The sequence below is a fragment of the Gymnoscopelus braueri genome (genome assembly GCF_963280865.1).
Source record: "Gymnoscopelus braueri genome assembly, chromosome: 6".
Classification (NCBI taxonomy): domain Eukaryota; kingdom Metazoa; phylum Chordata; class Actinopteri; order Myctophiformes; family Myctophidae; genus Gymnoscopelus; species Gymnoscopelus braueri.
The window spans coordinates 44,374,926-44,394,244 of NC_137607.1; the positions used below are offsets into that span (position 1 = coordinate 44,374,926).

Here is a 19,319-nt window from a genome sequence, read left to right on the forward strand (position 1 = left end):
ATCAATCATGTTTCTGTTTCTCACTCTGTTCCTCTATCTTTCTCTATACAATCGTTGCTGTCGGGCAGAAACCTTCTGCCCTATCATTCTCCATATTTATACTTTTTATGTTTTTCATAAAGTAATGCCCTACTTTGGTGTACAACAGTGTCGTACAAAAGTAGTGGTGAACGTAGCCTATATCTACAAGCTCACAACGTGTTGCATTGCGATGCATTGTGAGCTTGTAGATGGGTTATTTTAGCTATTTTTTTAAAATAAAGTAAAAAGTAAAAAGTCTGTGTGTGGGTTTTATAAATATTGAACCAGTGAAAAGAATTTACAAGACTTCTTCTCATTTCCTGAAAAGTAACACGTTTTGGACAAGCTAGGTTTCCACCCGACAGCGACAATATTCATAACATTTCTTTGTACTCACTCCTCCCTCTTTTATCTTCACAAATCAAATGACATGATTGGACCACCGCTGCCAAGTTAGTGCAGACTAATTTAATTTGTACTTGTACCCTCCCTGCTGTTAGAGACTCTGGCCAACACTCAGCCCCCTGCTTCAGAACCGCACACACACACACACACACACACACACACACACACACACACACACACACACACACACACACACACACACACACACACACACACACACACACACACACACACACACACACACACACACACACAACCAGGGTCCCTGGGACCCCCTGCTGAGAGAGACACATTGCTAACACATGCCATCACAAATGCCTACATTGGGCCCTCTTGTGGTGGCGTAGTGGTAATGTACCTGCCCACCACCGTGGAGTCTGGGGGTTCGAATCCACAGCGGGTGCATCCGGCTTTGCCGAGCGTCTCCGTCTATACAATTGGCCTGTGTTTCGGGGGAAGGGAAGCTGGGCGAGGAGGGGGATGTTTGTCACTGTACGTACAGTACCCCTACAGTACGGGCTGGGGGCGGCACCTGTCAGCAGGGAGTGTTGGGCGGGAGGAGTACAACGAAGGCCTCCCGGTGGGGGCTCCTCACTGACAGGTGACACAGTAGGATACAACAGCATACACAAAAATGTGTGCGGGGAGTGTGACTAAATGTGTGACTAAATTAGGGAGAAAAGGGGTTACACTTCGATAGGTCCACATAGCAGCGTGTACTGTATGTAGGCTTCTGTACATGAGATTAGACATGCATTTGTACTTGCCGTCTGGGTGGCACACAGACAGTTTCTCAATCAGAAAAAGCCACAGGTTTGATCTATGCGAGTGTCTTTCTTGACCAAGACGCCTTGTAGCGGGCAGCAGCCATTGTGTTGACATGTGTCGGGCTGTGTGGAAGTGTCGGCTGCTGGGTCACGTAGTGGATCAAACTGTGCTTCATCCAGCTTTCTGGTTTTGTGGTGGCACGGTGCTCATTTCTGGCTCTTTTCCCCACTGCCACGCTCCAGTAGCTTGAGTGATGTTGTGTGAGCGGAGCGGACTGACACAGCTGAAATACTACTGACTGATAGAGGTGTGTAAAATGAGCGAGAGCCCACACACACACTTTTTCGGTTTGATTTAAAATTCTCCTCACCGCTACCAAGGAGTCCTTGTGGAGTTTAACCACTTGAACCCTAGCATCCCTATTCTGGGTCTAACATTAAAAAAATAGCAGATCTATAAGCTTGACGTGTTGTAAGATTATAGATCTGCTATTTGGTGTAGAGCGAAAACATCAGGGGTCGTAGTATATAGCCCTGAGCGACTCCAGTCCTTCCAGCACCAGTTTACACCTTTTGAAGATTCATATTTTAAGCATTTTTATGCTTTATTTCAGAGGTCAGTGTAGAGGTCGCAAGACACATTTCAGTGTGAACTGACAATAAAGTATTATCGTATCGTATCGTAGTGAGACATAGATTGTGAAGAAACCTGCTGGTTTGGCTCAGAAAAACAAAAACCCCAAAAATAACATTCTCTCTCTCTCTCTCTCTCTCTCTCTCTCTCTCTCTCTCTCTCTCTCAGGAATTGAGTGCATTGAGTGCAACAGGTGAAAGGTATCCTTAGTCTTGTTGTGTTTTTATCTCTCTCCTGCAACAACGGTTTCAACGGGACCAATTTGGACGTATTACGAGCGAGCTGACTTAAAGCCATGGTGCAGTCTTGTGGTCGGGCAGGGTTCCTTACCGCCGGGCATTAACCCATTAAATCCGGGAACGCATCTGTGTCATTTTATATTTTAGCTATAACCATTATTTTATGCTTTGGGCTATTCAAAAATAGCAGATCTACAGTGCGGCGCTACGAGCTTGTAGATCTGCTATTTTTGAAAAACCTTGAACATTTTTGCAAATCTTTGTATATATATTTTTCAAGCGAACATCTTTAACTAAAATCTTTGCTTTTGGGGGGGTCCCTGGAACAAAATATTTTCAGATGGGGGTCCGCGGCCAAACACATATAATTGTGGGGGTCCTTAACATGAAAAAGTTTGAGAACCGCTGATATAGAAACATGACATGTTTCATATCTAGATATAGATATGAAAAGGTTTTTCAGAAAACTAGGGGGGAAAAAAACTAGTTAGGATTTAAAAGACATTTGTAGAATCGGAATCGGAACCTCAGGTCTTAATGGGTTACGGTCTCCTCCAACAGTGCTATACCCACATCCTGTGGTCCCCCCCATGGGCCAACAAAAGGCGGTGCCCAGAAGGAAAGAAAAGTCTCATTTGGAGCAGAAGAGACAACATAACGTGATGCAATACTGTCGGGTGGAAAAAAGCTTTACTTTTTTCAGGAAATGGTGGGCATTACGTATTATTTTGTCTCGAGCTCTTGTTAATTCTTGTCATCTGTTCATTATTTGTAAAATCCACAGGCAAACAGTTTCACCTTCAAAATGTTTCAAAAATTGCTCAAATAGCCGAGCTCAGTAGCAAATCTGCTATTTTCGTTACTTTTGCACAACACTCGTGTAGGATGAAGTTATGGATTTACAAGGGGGAGAAAAAAAACATAAAAAGTAAAAAAATTGAGATACAAGGTGTCTGTCCGACAGCACAGAATTGGAGAAGAGTCTGATGGCAGAGCACAAAGACACAAGAGAATAAGGGACTGATTTATTTGAGGCTAGTCCATTGCCTCCATGGGTCTCCTGGGACTCCACAGATCCAGATACAGAGTTTTGTTAGAACTAGTGTGAAAAACCTAAACCCCACACACTGACATAAAGAGAAGAGTCGTCTTCTTGATCAGAATCCGTTGTTCGGAGTCAGTGTTTACATGGTGTGTATACATGCTCTATTAGTTGACTTGTGGTCCTCAAGTCTGTAATTTGCACCAACACAAAGAAATGTAGACGGAAGTGGAAAAAAAGGAGATTCAGTTTATGACCCGTTTTCAGTGTGTTTTCATTTGGTTCAAAGACTTAATTGAACAACTGACAGTGCCTTGAAAATGAAGCCAAAAGACTCCGTTTGTACCGGGACGGTTTGAACAGCTGGAAACGCTGACCTCAATCCCCCAGCCTTTTGGCAGTTATTTTAAGAAAGATAACATTTGTTAGATTACATTCGCTGAGAAAACGGGTTACAATTCCTCTTGTGATGACCAGTAACGGCACAAAATCACACCATCCGTGACCGGCCCACTCCCCACCCCCTCCCGAGACTTAATCCCAATTAACCTCTTGGCTTTTCTCTTTTTTTTTACACTGAAAAAGCAATTGTTTCATTAACTCGTTAAGCTTCCACTGCCCAGACAGGCTGTGGATGGCAGGGAGGTCTGGCTGAGAAAGGTAACCTGGAGGAATGAGATTATCAACAAGCCACATGATGTTTGTGCCACTGCCTTCCACACCCTGCTTGTTGTTTATACTCTAGGTCCATTTTTTTGTAGTTCAGCTAACAGAATTTCTGCATTAAATTCCATTTTTAGATAGAGGGCGTTTTCTGAAATATTGTCTTTTGCTGTTGTTTGTCTCAGTAAAGACTCCACAACACAACACTTAAACCATGTATATTTAGTTTGACCGGAGTCCCTCTGGACACATTTGTCTGTCATCTGGACAACTGCTTTGATACTATGGATGGACGGAAAACACAAACACACAAACACAACTGTCCGGCCGGTGGAGTTATAAAAAGACAGAGTTGTTGTTCTGCTACAACTTATCATCATGGTCACCTACTACTTCTGATGGCTTGGGTTCAGAGTCAGACCCTGGCTCATCATGACCTCCCTTCCTTTTTTTAGAATGGAATAGAACACTTTATTGGCAACGGTTAAAAGCACAGTAGCAGAGCCTTCTATTGGAGAGTTAGGTCAATGAGGGGGCAGAAACAGCGCCGGTCACGTGGTTCATGTAAACTCAAAATAGTGACAAACGCTCATAGACTGCATTCCGTAAACTTCCGGTTCAGGGCTTTGTCACTATTCGCCAATAGAAGGCTGATGAAGTGAACGGAGGTGACGCAACTCTCCTTATATGGCTCTGCACAGTAGTATCGCCAATTAAAGCACCAACATGGATTCAACACAAAAAAGCCCACTCATCTCTCTCACTTCAACTGTTAAAGAAATCATAAACGCCATGACATCTTACTTAAAGCCTGATTTACATAGTTGCACGCATAAATAGCAGATCTATAAGCTCACCACACGTGACATCCGTGACGTGTGGTGAGCTTGTATATCTGCTATTTACTGAGCACGACACCGGCACGCAACTAAGAGACTGGATATGAAAAGATGAAAGAGCCAACAACATATCAGTTCTATCCTTGACGACATAGTGAGTGGAGACAGTGCACCCAGGTCCTACATCTCCTGCGGTGAGGTGAGCGTGTCTCTCCATCACACCTGGTGACAGTTGACACCACCAAAGCGATGGTCATGTCACAGACTTTTAGAAGGGTTTTGTCTCTGTGGGGGACGGGACGGGCGGACGGACGGACGGACGTTCCTTCTTACTGAGGCTCTGTGAAAAAAAAATCTGGGTTTAGCTTTTTCTTCGATTTTTCTCTCTTCTGGTTCAGTTGACACTTGATCCAAACGATGAAACTCAACTTAGTTTTTTTTCTTTTTTTTTCTGTTTTCCTTCTGTCTCTCTGTCTGTCTCTCTGTCTGTCTCTCTGTCTGTCTCTCTGTCTGTCTCTCTCTCTCTCTCTCTCTCTCTCTCTCTCTCTCTCTCTTTCTCTCTCTCTCTCTCTGTGTGAATCAACCACTATGCAACAGCAGGCAGCAGCCTGTAAGCTACAGGGCTTGGTTACCATAGTGATGGCTCATGCCCGGGCAGCCTGAGAGAATTGGCCCTGATTGATGGGGCTTGGATGTTTCGGCCTGGAGGGTGTGTGTGCGTGTGTGTGTGTGTTTGTCTTGTGCATGTGTGTACAGCTGTTGCAGTTGGAGTATTGTGTGTGTGTGTGTGTGTGTGTGTGTGTGTGTGTGTGTGTGTGTGTGTGTGTGTGTGTGCGTGCGCGTGCGTGCGTGCACATCAACCGTATGTGGAAGAATGTGTGTATTTGCAAACATATTTGTACAGTTATGTGTGTGTGTGCGCTGTAGCAATGGTGGAAGAATAGCAATACCACAATATTCTTTATATTCGTTAATATAGTTTAACCACTTAAAACCCCATATGGTTGACCGGTGTACCACAGGGGTCTATACTAGTGTGTTATTATGGGGAAAGCTTTCGCTGAAAGCTGGTCGATCTGCTATTTTTCTGCGAAGGCCAGCTTGAGCCCGGCAGCAAACATGTGCCCTCCAGAGGGCCGAGCGGCGAGCGCCTATAGGGGTCCACTCCAAACATGGACCCCCTCCTCCTCCTCCCTCCCCTCCTGCTATATGGACTTGATTTATGATGCCTTGAGTGTGGAGGTAAAGGTCTGTGTTGAAAACAGCACCAGAGACAAACAAGGCATTGTCCTCCTGTTGGCACTGAGATGTCTCAACACTTGTTTCCCCCGGAGCACTCACAAGCAATCTGGCTAATGTGCCTTCATTTTCTTTTTATTTGCTAGATTTTTTTGCTGAGGTGCTGATTTGAGCATGATTATGTCTGTGTGTGTGTGTGTGTGTGTGTGTGTGTGTGTGTGTGTGTGTGTGTGTGTGTGTGTGTGTGTGTGTGTGTGTGTGTGTGTGTGTGTGTGTGTGTGTGTGTGTGTGTGTGTGTGTGTGTGTGTCAGTCATGTGTCCGTTGTTCGTCTAATATGATAATTAAGTTTGACCTGAGCTAGATTTACCTGTTTGCCGTTTCTAAACGATGAGCGCATGGTCTTTAATACTTTAATATGCCTCTTTATACACTGTCCTCACCTCACCCACTATCTCCTACCTCACCCACTATCTCCTACCTCACCCACTGTCTCCTACCTACCTTGCCCTCTGTGTCCTACAGTACCTTCTGTCTCCTACCTAAACCTCTACTGCTTAGCCTCTATAAATGAGTGCTTTTTGGACCGCGGGCCTTCAGTAATAATGTTCCAAACCTGCTCTCCACCAAACAGCTTGTGAAAGGTACCTACTGTAAGTTATATCCAGCCAGATGGATGTCGACAAGCAACAATTTTTATCCCCCCCCCCTTCTCCCTCTCTGCTCTGCCTTCGCAAATCACCCACAATGACTCTGCACCATTTTGTCCTCCATTTCCCTCATTTTGGGGGGCAGGTAATGGCTCCTACTTAGACTTCACTCTGACTCTTTCAACCGATTACAGCATTATGAGTCATACAACCCCCACCACCACTTTTCTCCATCATGGGTCCTCCTGGCTTTAAAAATGACCACGGACAGCAAGGAGAGGCATGGCAAATAGGGGTGCACGCTCTCTGGCCGGGCAATAAAAGCCTTTATTTCTTTATTTTTTATTTATTTTGCCTCAAAGAGTCGAATGTTGTATTTTTCTGCTTATCTGCTGGAACACAGGTATCACTCAATAGCGGGGGTGTGCAGTGCATTAGGAGAAGGAGGAGCACGCTCTCTCAGTGTGTGTGTGTGTGTGTGTTTCGATTCCTCCGCCGCCCCGCTAGCTTGCGTGTCTGCTCAGTGATCTGTGCTATTCTGGGGACGCTCTGTGAAGATAGCACAGACCCCCGTCTTAGGTTATTTTCGCCCAGCCCTCCTCCCCCAGACCCCCACCCACCCACCGGGCAGATAGGTAATGTCTTGTTGTGTTTATCTGCACTGAGCCTTTACCTCTCTCTCTCTCTCTCTCTATTTTGAATAAAAAAGTCTCAGAGATACAGGAGACTTTGGTCGGGAAGGGAAGAATGAATGGCCACCACAGATGCTGTGTCCTCTCAATGTCATCCATGGCAAAACGCATGTTATTTTTTGTTGTGTACACGTTTATCTGAAGCGGCTTTGAATATATAGTACTGAGGGCATACATGTTTTATTCTTGGGTTCCCCCCAACATAAATGGAAACCTCTAGTCCTAGCTGTGTTAGATCTCACTCCAAATGCACTCTCCAGGATCAAAGACACGTCAAGGTGAAGAATTTATTCTCCCAAGCTGTACAGAATCACTCACACACACACACACACACACACACACACACACACACACACACACACACACACACACACACACACACACACACACACACACACACACACACACACACACACACACACACACCTTTCTCAGACATGTTTAAATTGAAGCATTGCAGCATGGCATATGATCAAGGCGGTCCAGCAATTAGAGATAGAGGTTTATTTTAAAATCCTGTAGTGTGAGAGTCCAGCTTAACCCTGTACCGTTATAGCCCTATACCTACTCATCCTCTGCACAATCCGGTGGTGAATGCAGTATTGTTGAAATGAAAAAGGCCACTGGGTAGCAGATTGGAGCGTGAGGCCTGTGATGAGGCCGTGCTTTATGCTTCCATTGCCCAATTACTGCAGAGGAGGGAGGTCAGACTCAACAGTAAGTGGCAGGAGCACCCAGGAGGCACGGAGCACAGCAAAATTTGAAAAAGGTTAATTACACTCATTGCTATTGGCACACACACACACTGACACACACACACACACACACACACACACGCATCTACTGTATAATCACTTTGTGATAGAATGTCACTTGCATACAGTCTCCCTCACTCACTCAATCACACACTCAGACAGGCACGCATGCACACACACACAGACACACTGTATAATTTCAGTAAGTACGCTAGGTTCGCTGTATTATCAGTAATAGTAACAGTGACACACACGCCTACCTATATGGTATAATCACTTAGTGATGGAAAGTCACTTACATGGATTCCCTCATGCACACAAAATTACAATTTTGCCATTTAGCACACACATCATATACACATAGATTGACACACGCACACACGCACGCACACACACACACACACACACACACACACACACACACACACACACACACACACACACACACACACACACACACACACACACACACACACTGTATAATCTCAGTAATGGGTACGCTGTGTTATCAGTAATAATAGTAACCTTAGGGCAAGCCTCTCTGTATATAATTACCAGTGGTGGAAAGTAACATAGTACATTTACTCAAGTACTCAAGTACAATTCTGAGGTACTTTTACTTTACTGGCGTGTTTCAAATTTTCAATAGTTTTACTTCTACTCCACTACATCTCCACTACATCTCCACTACTCTACTACAATTATTTGAAAACTGTAGTTAGTAGGTTTTGATTATTATTGCAAAACATACAGTATAACCACTTCAGCCGTATATACAATTTGGCTATATAGCTGATCTACAAGCTCACAACGCGTCAAGCGACGCGTTGTGAACTTGTACATTTTTATACATTTAAAAACTTGAAATGGAATATTCTGCATTAGGAGTACTTTTACTTTTGGTACTCTAAGTATATTTTGATGTGAAAACTTTTGTACTTTCACTCAACTATATTTTTCTTACCGGACTTTTACTATTTCAACATTGTGGTATTGATACTTTTACTTAAGTAAAACATTTTGAGTACTTTTCCCCCTACTTGTAATTACTGTACATTCCACAGTATGTGAAACCAGGCACACACATTGCTACAGACTGTATGTACTGTATTTCCCTCTATCATACTGTTTTATATGCTAACCAACGCATATGTACACACACACAGTCACTCACAGATTAAAATATTATTTTAGCATTAATTAAAGCACTTCTTGATTATTCCATTAATCGGAAAAGCAATCAATATAATAATCTCTAAGATGATAATCAACAGTTGCAGCCCTAATACAGTATATTTTATTTTTCCTTTGTAAAGGAAACTGCTATTGAACTACTGATCAATGAATCTGAGGTTGCGGTAAAGCAGCCTCTGTGTATAGACCAGAAGGTGTGTGTTTATGGCTATGAGATTGTTCCAAGCCAGGAAGTAGGGGAAACCGTTTGGACAGCCACCAGCCTCCATTCATCTCTATAGTGTGTGTGTACTGTCAAACATATAAGATATATGGGTGTGGGGGGGCTTCAATCAATAGCCTTTCACTTGACAAGCGGAAGGTCGGGAATCAATATTTCCTTGTTGGAAGTGATGGCCGCCCAACGCACGTCTCTCTGTAATGCTTCTGATAAACGTCTTATCTCTAACCTCCACCACGCCTCCCTGTCTGTCTGGTGTCTGTCAAACACACGGAAGCTTGTTTAATAACACTCCCAATTGGCCACCTGTTGCAGGTTGTCATAATAATGTGTATGATTTTCACTGTCACAATCATGTAGTTTTAGCCTGGCACTCATGACACTTACATTATTTTGTCGCTATATTTTGTCGCTGTCGGGCAGACATCTCCATATTTCAACTTTTTGTGTTTTTTGTTGTAAGTTAACGCCCTACTTGATCATTTTACAGTGTCACACAAAAGTAGATCTACAAGCTCGAAACGCGGCTTGTACTGTAGATCTTCTACTTTTGCTACTTTTGAATTTGAATCCTGAAAAGTAACAGTTTTGAACAATTTACTAAGCACTGTTCTGATGACATTTGAGGTACTTTTACGTGTCCATTTTTCAATGCTTTATACTGATGATTAATTTATTTCTGGCAAACTACAGTGCAATGCCTTTTATTGGCAGTGTAGCCTTAATGTGAGCCACTCATCTGCTGCGAAAAAAAAACAACTATTCAGACTCTGTTTTCACATGCATGCACTGCATTGTTGACTTTTGTTCAAATGACGGTGTAGCAATTTGGCAAATAAGATAAAATACAATAGAATAAGAATAAATAATCTTGAGAATGAGATGACACAAGGAGCAAGCAGTTGGTAATATTTAAAAACACTCTGAAACTTCAATGTATGAAAAGGGTGGGGCAGACTGCCACTGGTTCTATTGCACAGCTGTGGGTGTTCTTCACCCCCCCCCCCCCCCCCACACACACACACACACACACACACACGCCAGCGCATGCTTTACTTGTGGTGTGCTTGCATCAGAAATATTGCGGTGAGGATCAGAGATGAAACCAACTGGACACTATAGCTCATCCCTCTCTCTTCTCTCTCTTGCCATTGCTTTTGGCCTCTTACTTAGTGTCTGAAGAACCCTATCTATTTATCTCTGCACCTCTCTCTGCACCTCTCTCTCTCTCTCTCTCTCTCTCTCTCTCTCTCTCTCTCTCTCTCTCTCTCTCTCTCTCTCTCTCTCTCTCTCTCCCACTTCCCTCTAATGAAAGCAGGAACTCTAGTGTTGTTCCCATGACAAACATGGCGGGCCATCAATATTACATTTTAGGAAGTAAGCCACGGGCCATACAAAATCTGCCCTCATGCCATGATTGCCCCCCGGGCCGGACTTTGGGACATGTCTGTTCAACGGGTGTGAACTTCTCTCATTTCCGTCTGCAAACATCAGAAAACTAAATTGTGTTTCTCCTAAAAGACAGCCAAATCGCTGAATCTTACAGTCTAATGCAAACCAAACGTACATAAATAAAGTACCCAGAACCAGCGTGAATTCATAGAGAAGATCGGAATACATTATGGTCAGTCAGTATCCAAATATCTGGCTGCGCTTCAGGGGCCTGTATGCAATTTCGTTTTATTTGAGCACCCACACACTTCTACTATTTCTACCTCCACGTTTACTACAACATTCTTCTTTTGGCCGTTGGTTCAGCAGCTCTCACCGGAGCACTTAGAAGGTTAAGTGCCTTGCTTAAGGACACCTGAGCGACCGCTATTGAGGGAGGAGGAGGAGGAGGAGGAGGAGGAGGAGGTGTTTGTCCTTGACTTTGCTTTATTTCCGGCTACATTTTCACATGCCACCCGTGCATTCAAACTAGCGACCAAGCGTCTGGTCACATGCTTCTCTAAAACGCACGCACGCACACACGCACGCACGTGCGCGCGCACACACACACACACGCACACCGCGCGCACACCGCGCACACACACACACACACACACACACACACACACACACACAGAGTAAAATCCTCACTGTCAATTTATCATTTGTAACTCAGAGAGTGTACAAATGTAACCAAATGGACCTTACGGTTATGGAACCATTTGGTTCCATTTTTACACTCTGCAGATTTAAATGGACACTGAGGATTATACTGTGTGCGCACACACACACACACACACACACACACTCTGTTCGCACACAGACACATCCCGTGACGTGTGGCTTTGGTACAGAGCGGTAAAGGCACCTTGATTTAGGCTCTGGTCGCTGAGTTGTGGGATCCCCTGGAGAGCCCCACAGCTATCCGTGTTCCCACCCTGCATCAAAGACACGAGGAGAGGAGAGGAGAGGAGAGGAGAGGAGAGGAGAGGAGAGGCTCCCCCCGGACGGATTGGACACTCCACACCGCTCCCATACAGGACGTTCTGACTTGAAAAGTCCTGCCTAGAGGTGTGATGGCAGTGTGATGGCACACTTGGGGAGTGTATTCAGATGGGGTAACACCTGTTGCAGGCTGGTGTGTGTGTGTGTGTGTGTGTGGGCGGGCGGGCAGGAGTGACGTGGTTGATATTGCACCAGTGAAGTACCAGGGTGTCCTAAGTCGAAATGTCCTCGCTCTGCAACTGCGACTGGATCCTTTTTCACGTGGCGGCATGAGGTCATCTGGCGCTGGCGAGCCGACAGCCGGGTGGTTCGAGTCCAGGGTGGGGCAACGTTCCCGTAAGCAAGCGAGCGTGGGACTACCGCTGGTTATATTAAACAGATGTGGGTGTACTTTTCCCCCCTTTTTTCCTCTATATGAGGATTAAACTCGCACACACACACATGTACACACCCATGCTCACACACACACACACACACACACACACACACACACACACACACACACACGCGCGCTTGTGGTGCGCTTGAATCAGAAATATTGCGGTGAGGATCGGAGATGAAACAAACTGGACACTAGCTCATCCCTCTCTCACTTCTTACACACTCTTTATGCCTTTTTTTCTCTCTTTTCTCTCTCTTGCCATTGCTTTTGGCCTCTTAGTATCTGCAGAATTCTATCTATTTCTCTCTGCACCTCTATTTCCATCTCTCTCTCTCTCTCTCTCTCTCTCTCTCTCTCTCTCTCTCTCTCTATCTCTCTCTCTCTCTTCCCTCTAATGAAAGCAGGAACTCCAGTTGTTCATGTGTGTTTATGGTGGCCTGGGGGCCAGTGTTAGCCCACGGCATCTCAATAATTAATGTTCCGTTGGGCGCCGTGTTTTGATCATCACTGCATATACTGTACAGTGTGTGCTCTTTCCCAAGAGACTGACCCCCCCCCCCCCCCCCCCCCTCCCTCTCTCTCTCTCTCTCTCTCTCTCTCTCTCTCTCTCTCACTCACTCACTCACTCACTCACTCACTCACTCACTCACTCACTCACTCACTCACTCACTCACTCAGTTCATACAAGTCCAAGGCTAAGTTCTCTCCCTAGTTCATCCACTTTGTTGGGACAGGCTACTAGCTGTGAAGAGAAGGAGATAGAGAGAGGGGTGGGGGGGGGGTAGGGGAAGGGGAGTGCGTGCGTGCGTGCGCGTGTGCGTGTGGAAGGCTGCCCTTTCTGAGATGTAATTACTTTTATTTAGAGCTGTCTCTCGGAATTGGCTTGACTCCAGCCGCGCTACACTGCCTACATATATCTCTGCCTCTTTGTTCTGTCCCCTCACTGTCCTTTTTCACCTCTGTCGCTCTCTCTCACGCGCACACACACACACACACACACACACACACACACACACACACACACACACACACACACACACACACACACACACACACACACACACACACACACACACACACACACACACACCATTCCTTATTGACCATTTGATCTTCCTTAAGAGTATGTATCTGCACACCACACTGACTGACCCCTCCCTCTCTCTCTCTCCACCAGCACAACCACGGTTCACCAAAGTTCCCATCGACCAGATCGGTGTGTCAGGGGGCGTGGTGTCCTTCGTGTGCCAGGCCACGGGCGAGCCCAAACCCAGGGTGAGCTGGAACAAGAAGGGCAAGAAGGTCAACTCCCAACGCATAGAGGTGAGGAAGACGTCCATGACTTCATCCTTTCCACCTTTTTGTTAAGCACTTTTATCCTGGCATCCCTATTGTTGGCAAACATGTTCAAAAATGTAAAAACAATAAATACTCTACCTTTATTAGAAGGATAACCCCCTTGAGATGCATCATCTCGTTTTCGAGGGCATCCCATTATCTGCTATTTTTGAAAAATAGTGAAAATGTGTGCAAATCATTGAATATATGCATTTTTAAAGCGAACATTTTTAACTCAAACCTTTGCCTCTGGGACCCCCTGGAACAAAATATTTTGAGATGGGGGTCCGCGGCCAAATACATATAATTCTGGGGGTCCTTGACATTAAAAAGATTGAGCACCACTGATATAGAAACATGCGTTTTTTAGAAAACTGTTTGATTTAGGAGACATAAAATCGGCTTCAGGTCTTAATGGGTTAAAACATTGCAAAAATAGACGATATTCAGCTGTCTACACCTACGATATACTGTAGGGCTTACCGTAAGTGGTTAACGGACGCTGCACAGCACACACTTTCAAAACAATACCATCGATGTCTACTGTACTTGCTATAATCCTAATTACTTTGAAGTGCATACTTGTTCTCTTAGCTCTGACCAGATGAATCATGGGATACAATCGAGCATCTTATCAAGAATTTAGTCTAATACATCCATGGTCTTTCCTCTAAGAGCCTCTCTTCCATCCCATGATGCTCATTACTGTTGGCAGACAAACAGTGAGTGTGTGTGTACCGTTGATAGGCAGAGAAAGAACACAGGTCTGTCTGCGGAAAATGTACCGTAATTGGTTGAGCCAATCAGTCCAAGTCAGTCAGTCAGTCTTTAAAAATTGGCCTGAAAAAAAAAAGCATCTACCAGGAAACCACAAGGGGGGGTAAATGTAAATTCCCATCGAAAGGAGGTGTCATTCACTGTCACCGTTTTTCCTTGTTCTCCTTTGGACATAATAGTGTTTTGTTAATGACATGTATCATTGTGTTTATGTTTTATGCTATGTTGATTAATTGAATGCATAGGACCACAATGGAAACAAGTCCCCAGGACTTTTTTGTGTTATCCTTTTAGCCTTAATGTCTGCCTGTACTACGTGCCGTTTACATTTCTGACTAATAAAGTATTCAGTCAGTCAGTCAGCCAGCCAGCCAGGCAATCAGTCAGTCAGTCAGTCAAAGTTCCCTCTTCCCCAGCTGGTTGTGTTTTTTGCACTTGACTAACTCATCAAGTATCAGGTCCTGCTCTGCCGTTCCATCTCCCTAGTACACACAGACACACACATTGTTCTGTTATTTATGATGTTTGTTGCACCAGCAGGGAGCCCAGATGCTCAGTGAGTGATTGAGGCTCAGTGTGTCTTAATTAAAAAAAATAAGTCATTCTTCTCGTTAACGAAGCTGTCACCACGCTTGGGAAGACACGCAACGCACTGTGACTGACAACACGTCAAGTATTTTTCATTGGCATGTTTGCAAAATCTACCAAAAAATATATATGTTGTGGAGCGCTGAAAATATTTCACTGTAGCCTATATTTAATATAAATATATATATTCCTATATATATTTTCTTACTACTTGACAGATGCTTCTTTTCCCCTAGAGTTTTTTCCCCCTCAAACTTTGTTTTCAAGCCGTGTTTTCATGAAAGTAGTTTGTTCTTGAAGTGTCCTCTGTCTGTCTCTGTCTCTTTCTGTCCTGCTACAAGTTAACTAAGACTTTGGAAGTTTTTAATTTCATCTAGGCGGCTGGGGGGAGGGGAAGGGGGGGGGGGGGTGTTGTGCCTGCCACAGGAAGACTGGGAGTTGTTTTTTTTGCTTCTAATGGAATGTTATTGATTTATTTTTGTTTTGTGTAGTTGTGTGGTCTTGGTTGGTTTTGGGAAAATCTGAGTTGACAAAGTGTCCTATGGGTTGATTGTTCCAATAATATGGACTGAATTGGAAAGATGTGGTTTTAATAAAGTGCTTTTAAAATTCAATTCTCTCCCTCTCTTTGTCTCTCTCTCTCTCTCTCTCTCTCTCTATGACTCTCTCTCTCTCTCTATCTCTCTCTCTTTGTCTGTATGGCTCTCTCTCTCTCTCCAGACCATAGAGTTTGATGAGGGAGCGGGGGCGGTGCTGCGCATCCAGCCTCTCCGGGCGCCACGTGATGAGAACACCTACGAGTGTGTGGCCGAAAGCAGCGAGGGCGAGGTCACCGTCACCGCCAAGCTGTCCATCATCAGAGGTACATTTGTTCAATTACGTTGTTCTTTTATTTTACTTTTTACACAAAGTGTTTCACACCTCTCTGAGTTACAGACCCCCAGTTACAGACCCCCCTTTACAGACCCCCGGGGGTTCTGAGGACTCCACTTTGAGAATCACTGTCCTGGGCTACAGGTCACACATGACGTGAGTCGTGACTCTACAACACATGAAGGGTGTTATTATTGTCTGGTGGCGTAGCAGCGTTTGAATGCTGTTTATCAGGGAACCAACGCGTCCCAATCAAGCGTCTATAGACAGAGTAGAGCAAAGTGGAAGGACAAGACGAGACGTTATTGTCTGCAGGAAGCCAGCCAGGATGAAGAGGCTTGATTGGGTCGCAACACACGCACACACACACACACACACACACACACACACACACACACACACACACACACACACACACACACACACACACACACACACACACACACACACACACACACACACACACATGCGCCCACACAGCCACCATGTACTGGCTGACAGGTGTGCAGGGAGGTGACGCACACACACACACACACACACACACACACACACACACACACACACACACACACACACACACACACACACACACACACACACACACACACACACATACACACACACACATACACAAAGAGAGAGTGTGGCACTCTCTCTTTTTCTCTGCCTCTTGTCTCTCTCTCTCTCTCTCTCTCTCTCTCTCTCTCTCTCTCTCTCTCTCTCTCTCTCTCTCTCTCTCTTCACCTGCTACCATCTGCTGTGTTTTCCTGGGGTGGACAGAACAAAGCTGACCGGTGGGCCGTTAGGTGCATGACCGGCTGCTGGCTTGCACCTCCTGGCTGTCAAGTGGAGGGGGGGGGGAGGAGAGGGGGAAAGGAAGCAAGGTGCATTGTCCGGCTATTTTATCCATCTTTAATGAGCCCCTTAACATTTACCCTGCAGTACAGAGAGAGAGAGAGAGAGAGAAAGGCAAAGGAGAGCAGGAAATGAGGAGAAATGGAAACCATTGAGAAGTAGAACTGTCACGATTATGTTAGTTGATGATGAATTGTTGTATAAATAAAAATCACATCACCTGTTTGCCTTTCAGGCTTTGTAACCTGGAATTGCACAGGGCAGATATGAAATGGCCGACAATGACTGATACCACTCATTAAAATATATAATGTATTATGCTAATTTTCACCAGATGAACTTATGCAGACGAACGATTTAAACGATTCTGACGATTATGCAAAATAACTGTGATTATTATCTCAAATAATTGCGTATGTGATAATTGTGACAGACCTGTTGAGACGATGTAGGTTTACGGAGAGAACAAGAGAAAGGAGCGATGGAGGGACTGAGACATTGGCAGATGGATAAAGAGCAGAGACAGCAGGGGGATGGAGGGATGGATAGAGGAGTGGAGAGAGGGATGGAGAGAGAGAGGTATGGATGGAGAGAGAGAGGGATGTATAGAGAGAGAGAGAGAGAGAGAGAGAGAGAGAGAGGGAGAGGGGGAGAGAGACAGATGGATGGAGGAGTGGAGAGAGGGACAGGTGACGAGGACAATAGAGGCTGGACACTGAAACAGAGCAAAGGATTATGGGAAATGGGACATGGCACCAGGGACACGTCTGTGGTAAACAAACAGGAAATGGGTCGTCACTGTGGAGAGGAGTAACCGTGGAGACACAGATACACACACACACACACACACACACACACACACACACACACACACACACACACACACACACACACACACACACACACACACACACACACACACACACACACACACACACACACACAGATATGAATACACACATACACATGCTTCCAGACATTTACATTACACACACAAGCATTCACATCAACAGAACAATGCAGACACATACTTGTGTGTGTGTGTGTGTGTGTGTGTGTGTGTGTGTGTGTGTGCGCGCGCACAAGCACAAGCACAAGCACAAGCACAAACTCAATCACATTCATACCTACAATGGATGCTCAGAATATTCGTCAGATGGAAATATTCCACCGAAAATTGCAAAAACGGAGCATGTTGAGTATTCATCTGATTTTGAATAAGAATGATGAATATTTAGATTTAATAGTGTGACGCTGTATTCATTGTTGTCACTATGCCGCTTATGGATGATATGTTCTGCAACCCTGGCTGTTTATTCTCTACTCCTGGTATACCTTCATACAGTTACATTCCTGATATTTCACAAGAGTCTATGGTAACTGCTGGTGATAGAAATCCTTGTAACATGTATGGAACTTTCTTGCCTACAAATGCTGTGTGCCTAATATGCAATTAGTCTAATTGGAGTGTCTGGATGGCTTAGTTGGTAGAGTACTCGCCTTTGGACCACAAACATTGTGAAAATAGCTCACAGCAAGCTTGTAGATCAGCTGGGTTCTGGGCTCCAAAGAACTCAGGGCCCTATTTTGCGCATCTTAATTACCAGGTCTTATGACTTGGGGACTTTACTGGAAGCTGATGCTAGGTGGTGTTGAAAGTACTGGGAGCTGATGCTAGGTGGTGTTGTAAGTACTGGGAGCTGATGCTAGGTGGTGTTGTAAGTACTGGGAGCTGATGCTAGGTGGTGTTGAAAGTACTGGGAGCTGATGCTAGGTGGTGTTGTAAGTACTGGGAGCTGATGCTAGGTGGTGTTGTAAGTACTGGGAGCTGATGCTAGGTGGTGTTGTAAGTACTGGGAGCTGATGCTAGGTGGTGTTGTAAGTACTGGGAGCTGATGCTAGGTGGTGTTGTAAGTACTGGGAGCTGATGCTAGGTGGTGTTGTAAGTACTGGGAGCTGATGCTAGGTGGTGTTGTAAGTACTGGGAGCTGATGCTAGGTGGTGTTGTAAGTACGAGCTGATGCGAGGTGTTGCGCTCCACCTCAGCAATTCTTCTCCCAGGGGTCTAGTGCATTGTAAAAGGGGATTGACACCCTCAACAATAAGCCACGCCGACCTACTTAGTCTAAATAGACAAGTCTTGCTGGGTTTAAATACTTATACTCACCATGTTCTTTTAACAGTATTGAAAATCATACCTTTGGGATGTCTAAATACCCTGGTATCCTGTAGTGTAATTCCTTGATAGCCTTGTATGCCGTATCCAGCTCAGTGTGTCCCGTTGAAATTCGGCTTTGGCCAAGAGTTTCATTTGTCAGTGCATCAATTAACAAAAAATATGCACATGTATCCATCCTGTTGGCTCTCTCCCTCTCGCACATGCGCACGCGCACGCACACGCACACGCACACGCACACGCACACGCACACACACACTAGATTAGGGCAGAGAGCAAAATAGCTCCCATTAAGAGGATTGTATTTAATGCAGTGACATTTGGAGCAACACAGTCAGGCTCTTCCTCAGACTTCTAAACGTCACTGCATTCAATGAAATCCTCTTGATGGGAGCTATTTTGCTCTCATTGTATTGGATATTGGAATGTGCATATTTTTGAAAATATCTTTTTAATATATACGTACAAACACACAGCCACAAAAACACACACACACACACACACACACACACACACACACACACACACACACTCAA

The 19,319-nt window shown here is 44.9% G+C and overlaps 1 protein-coding gene across 1 annotated transcript in view; it reads left to right on the plus strand.

Annotated features, from left to right (window-relative positions):
• Positions 1–19,319, plus strand: part of ptprsa (protein tyrosine phosphatase receptor type Sa) — a 282,355-nt gene that overhangs the window by 93,601 nt on the left and 169,435 nt on the right. The window contains 2 exon segments of the mRNA XM_080431352.1: positions 13,354–13,499; positions 15,600–15,741. Of these exon segments, the coding sequence (XP_080287478.1) occupies positions 13,354–13,499; positions 15,600–15,741 (288 nt within the window).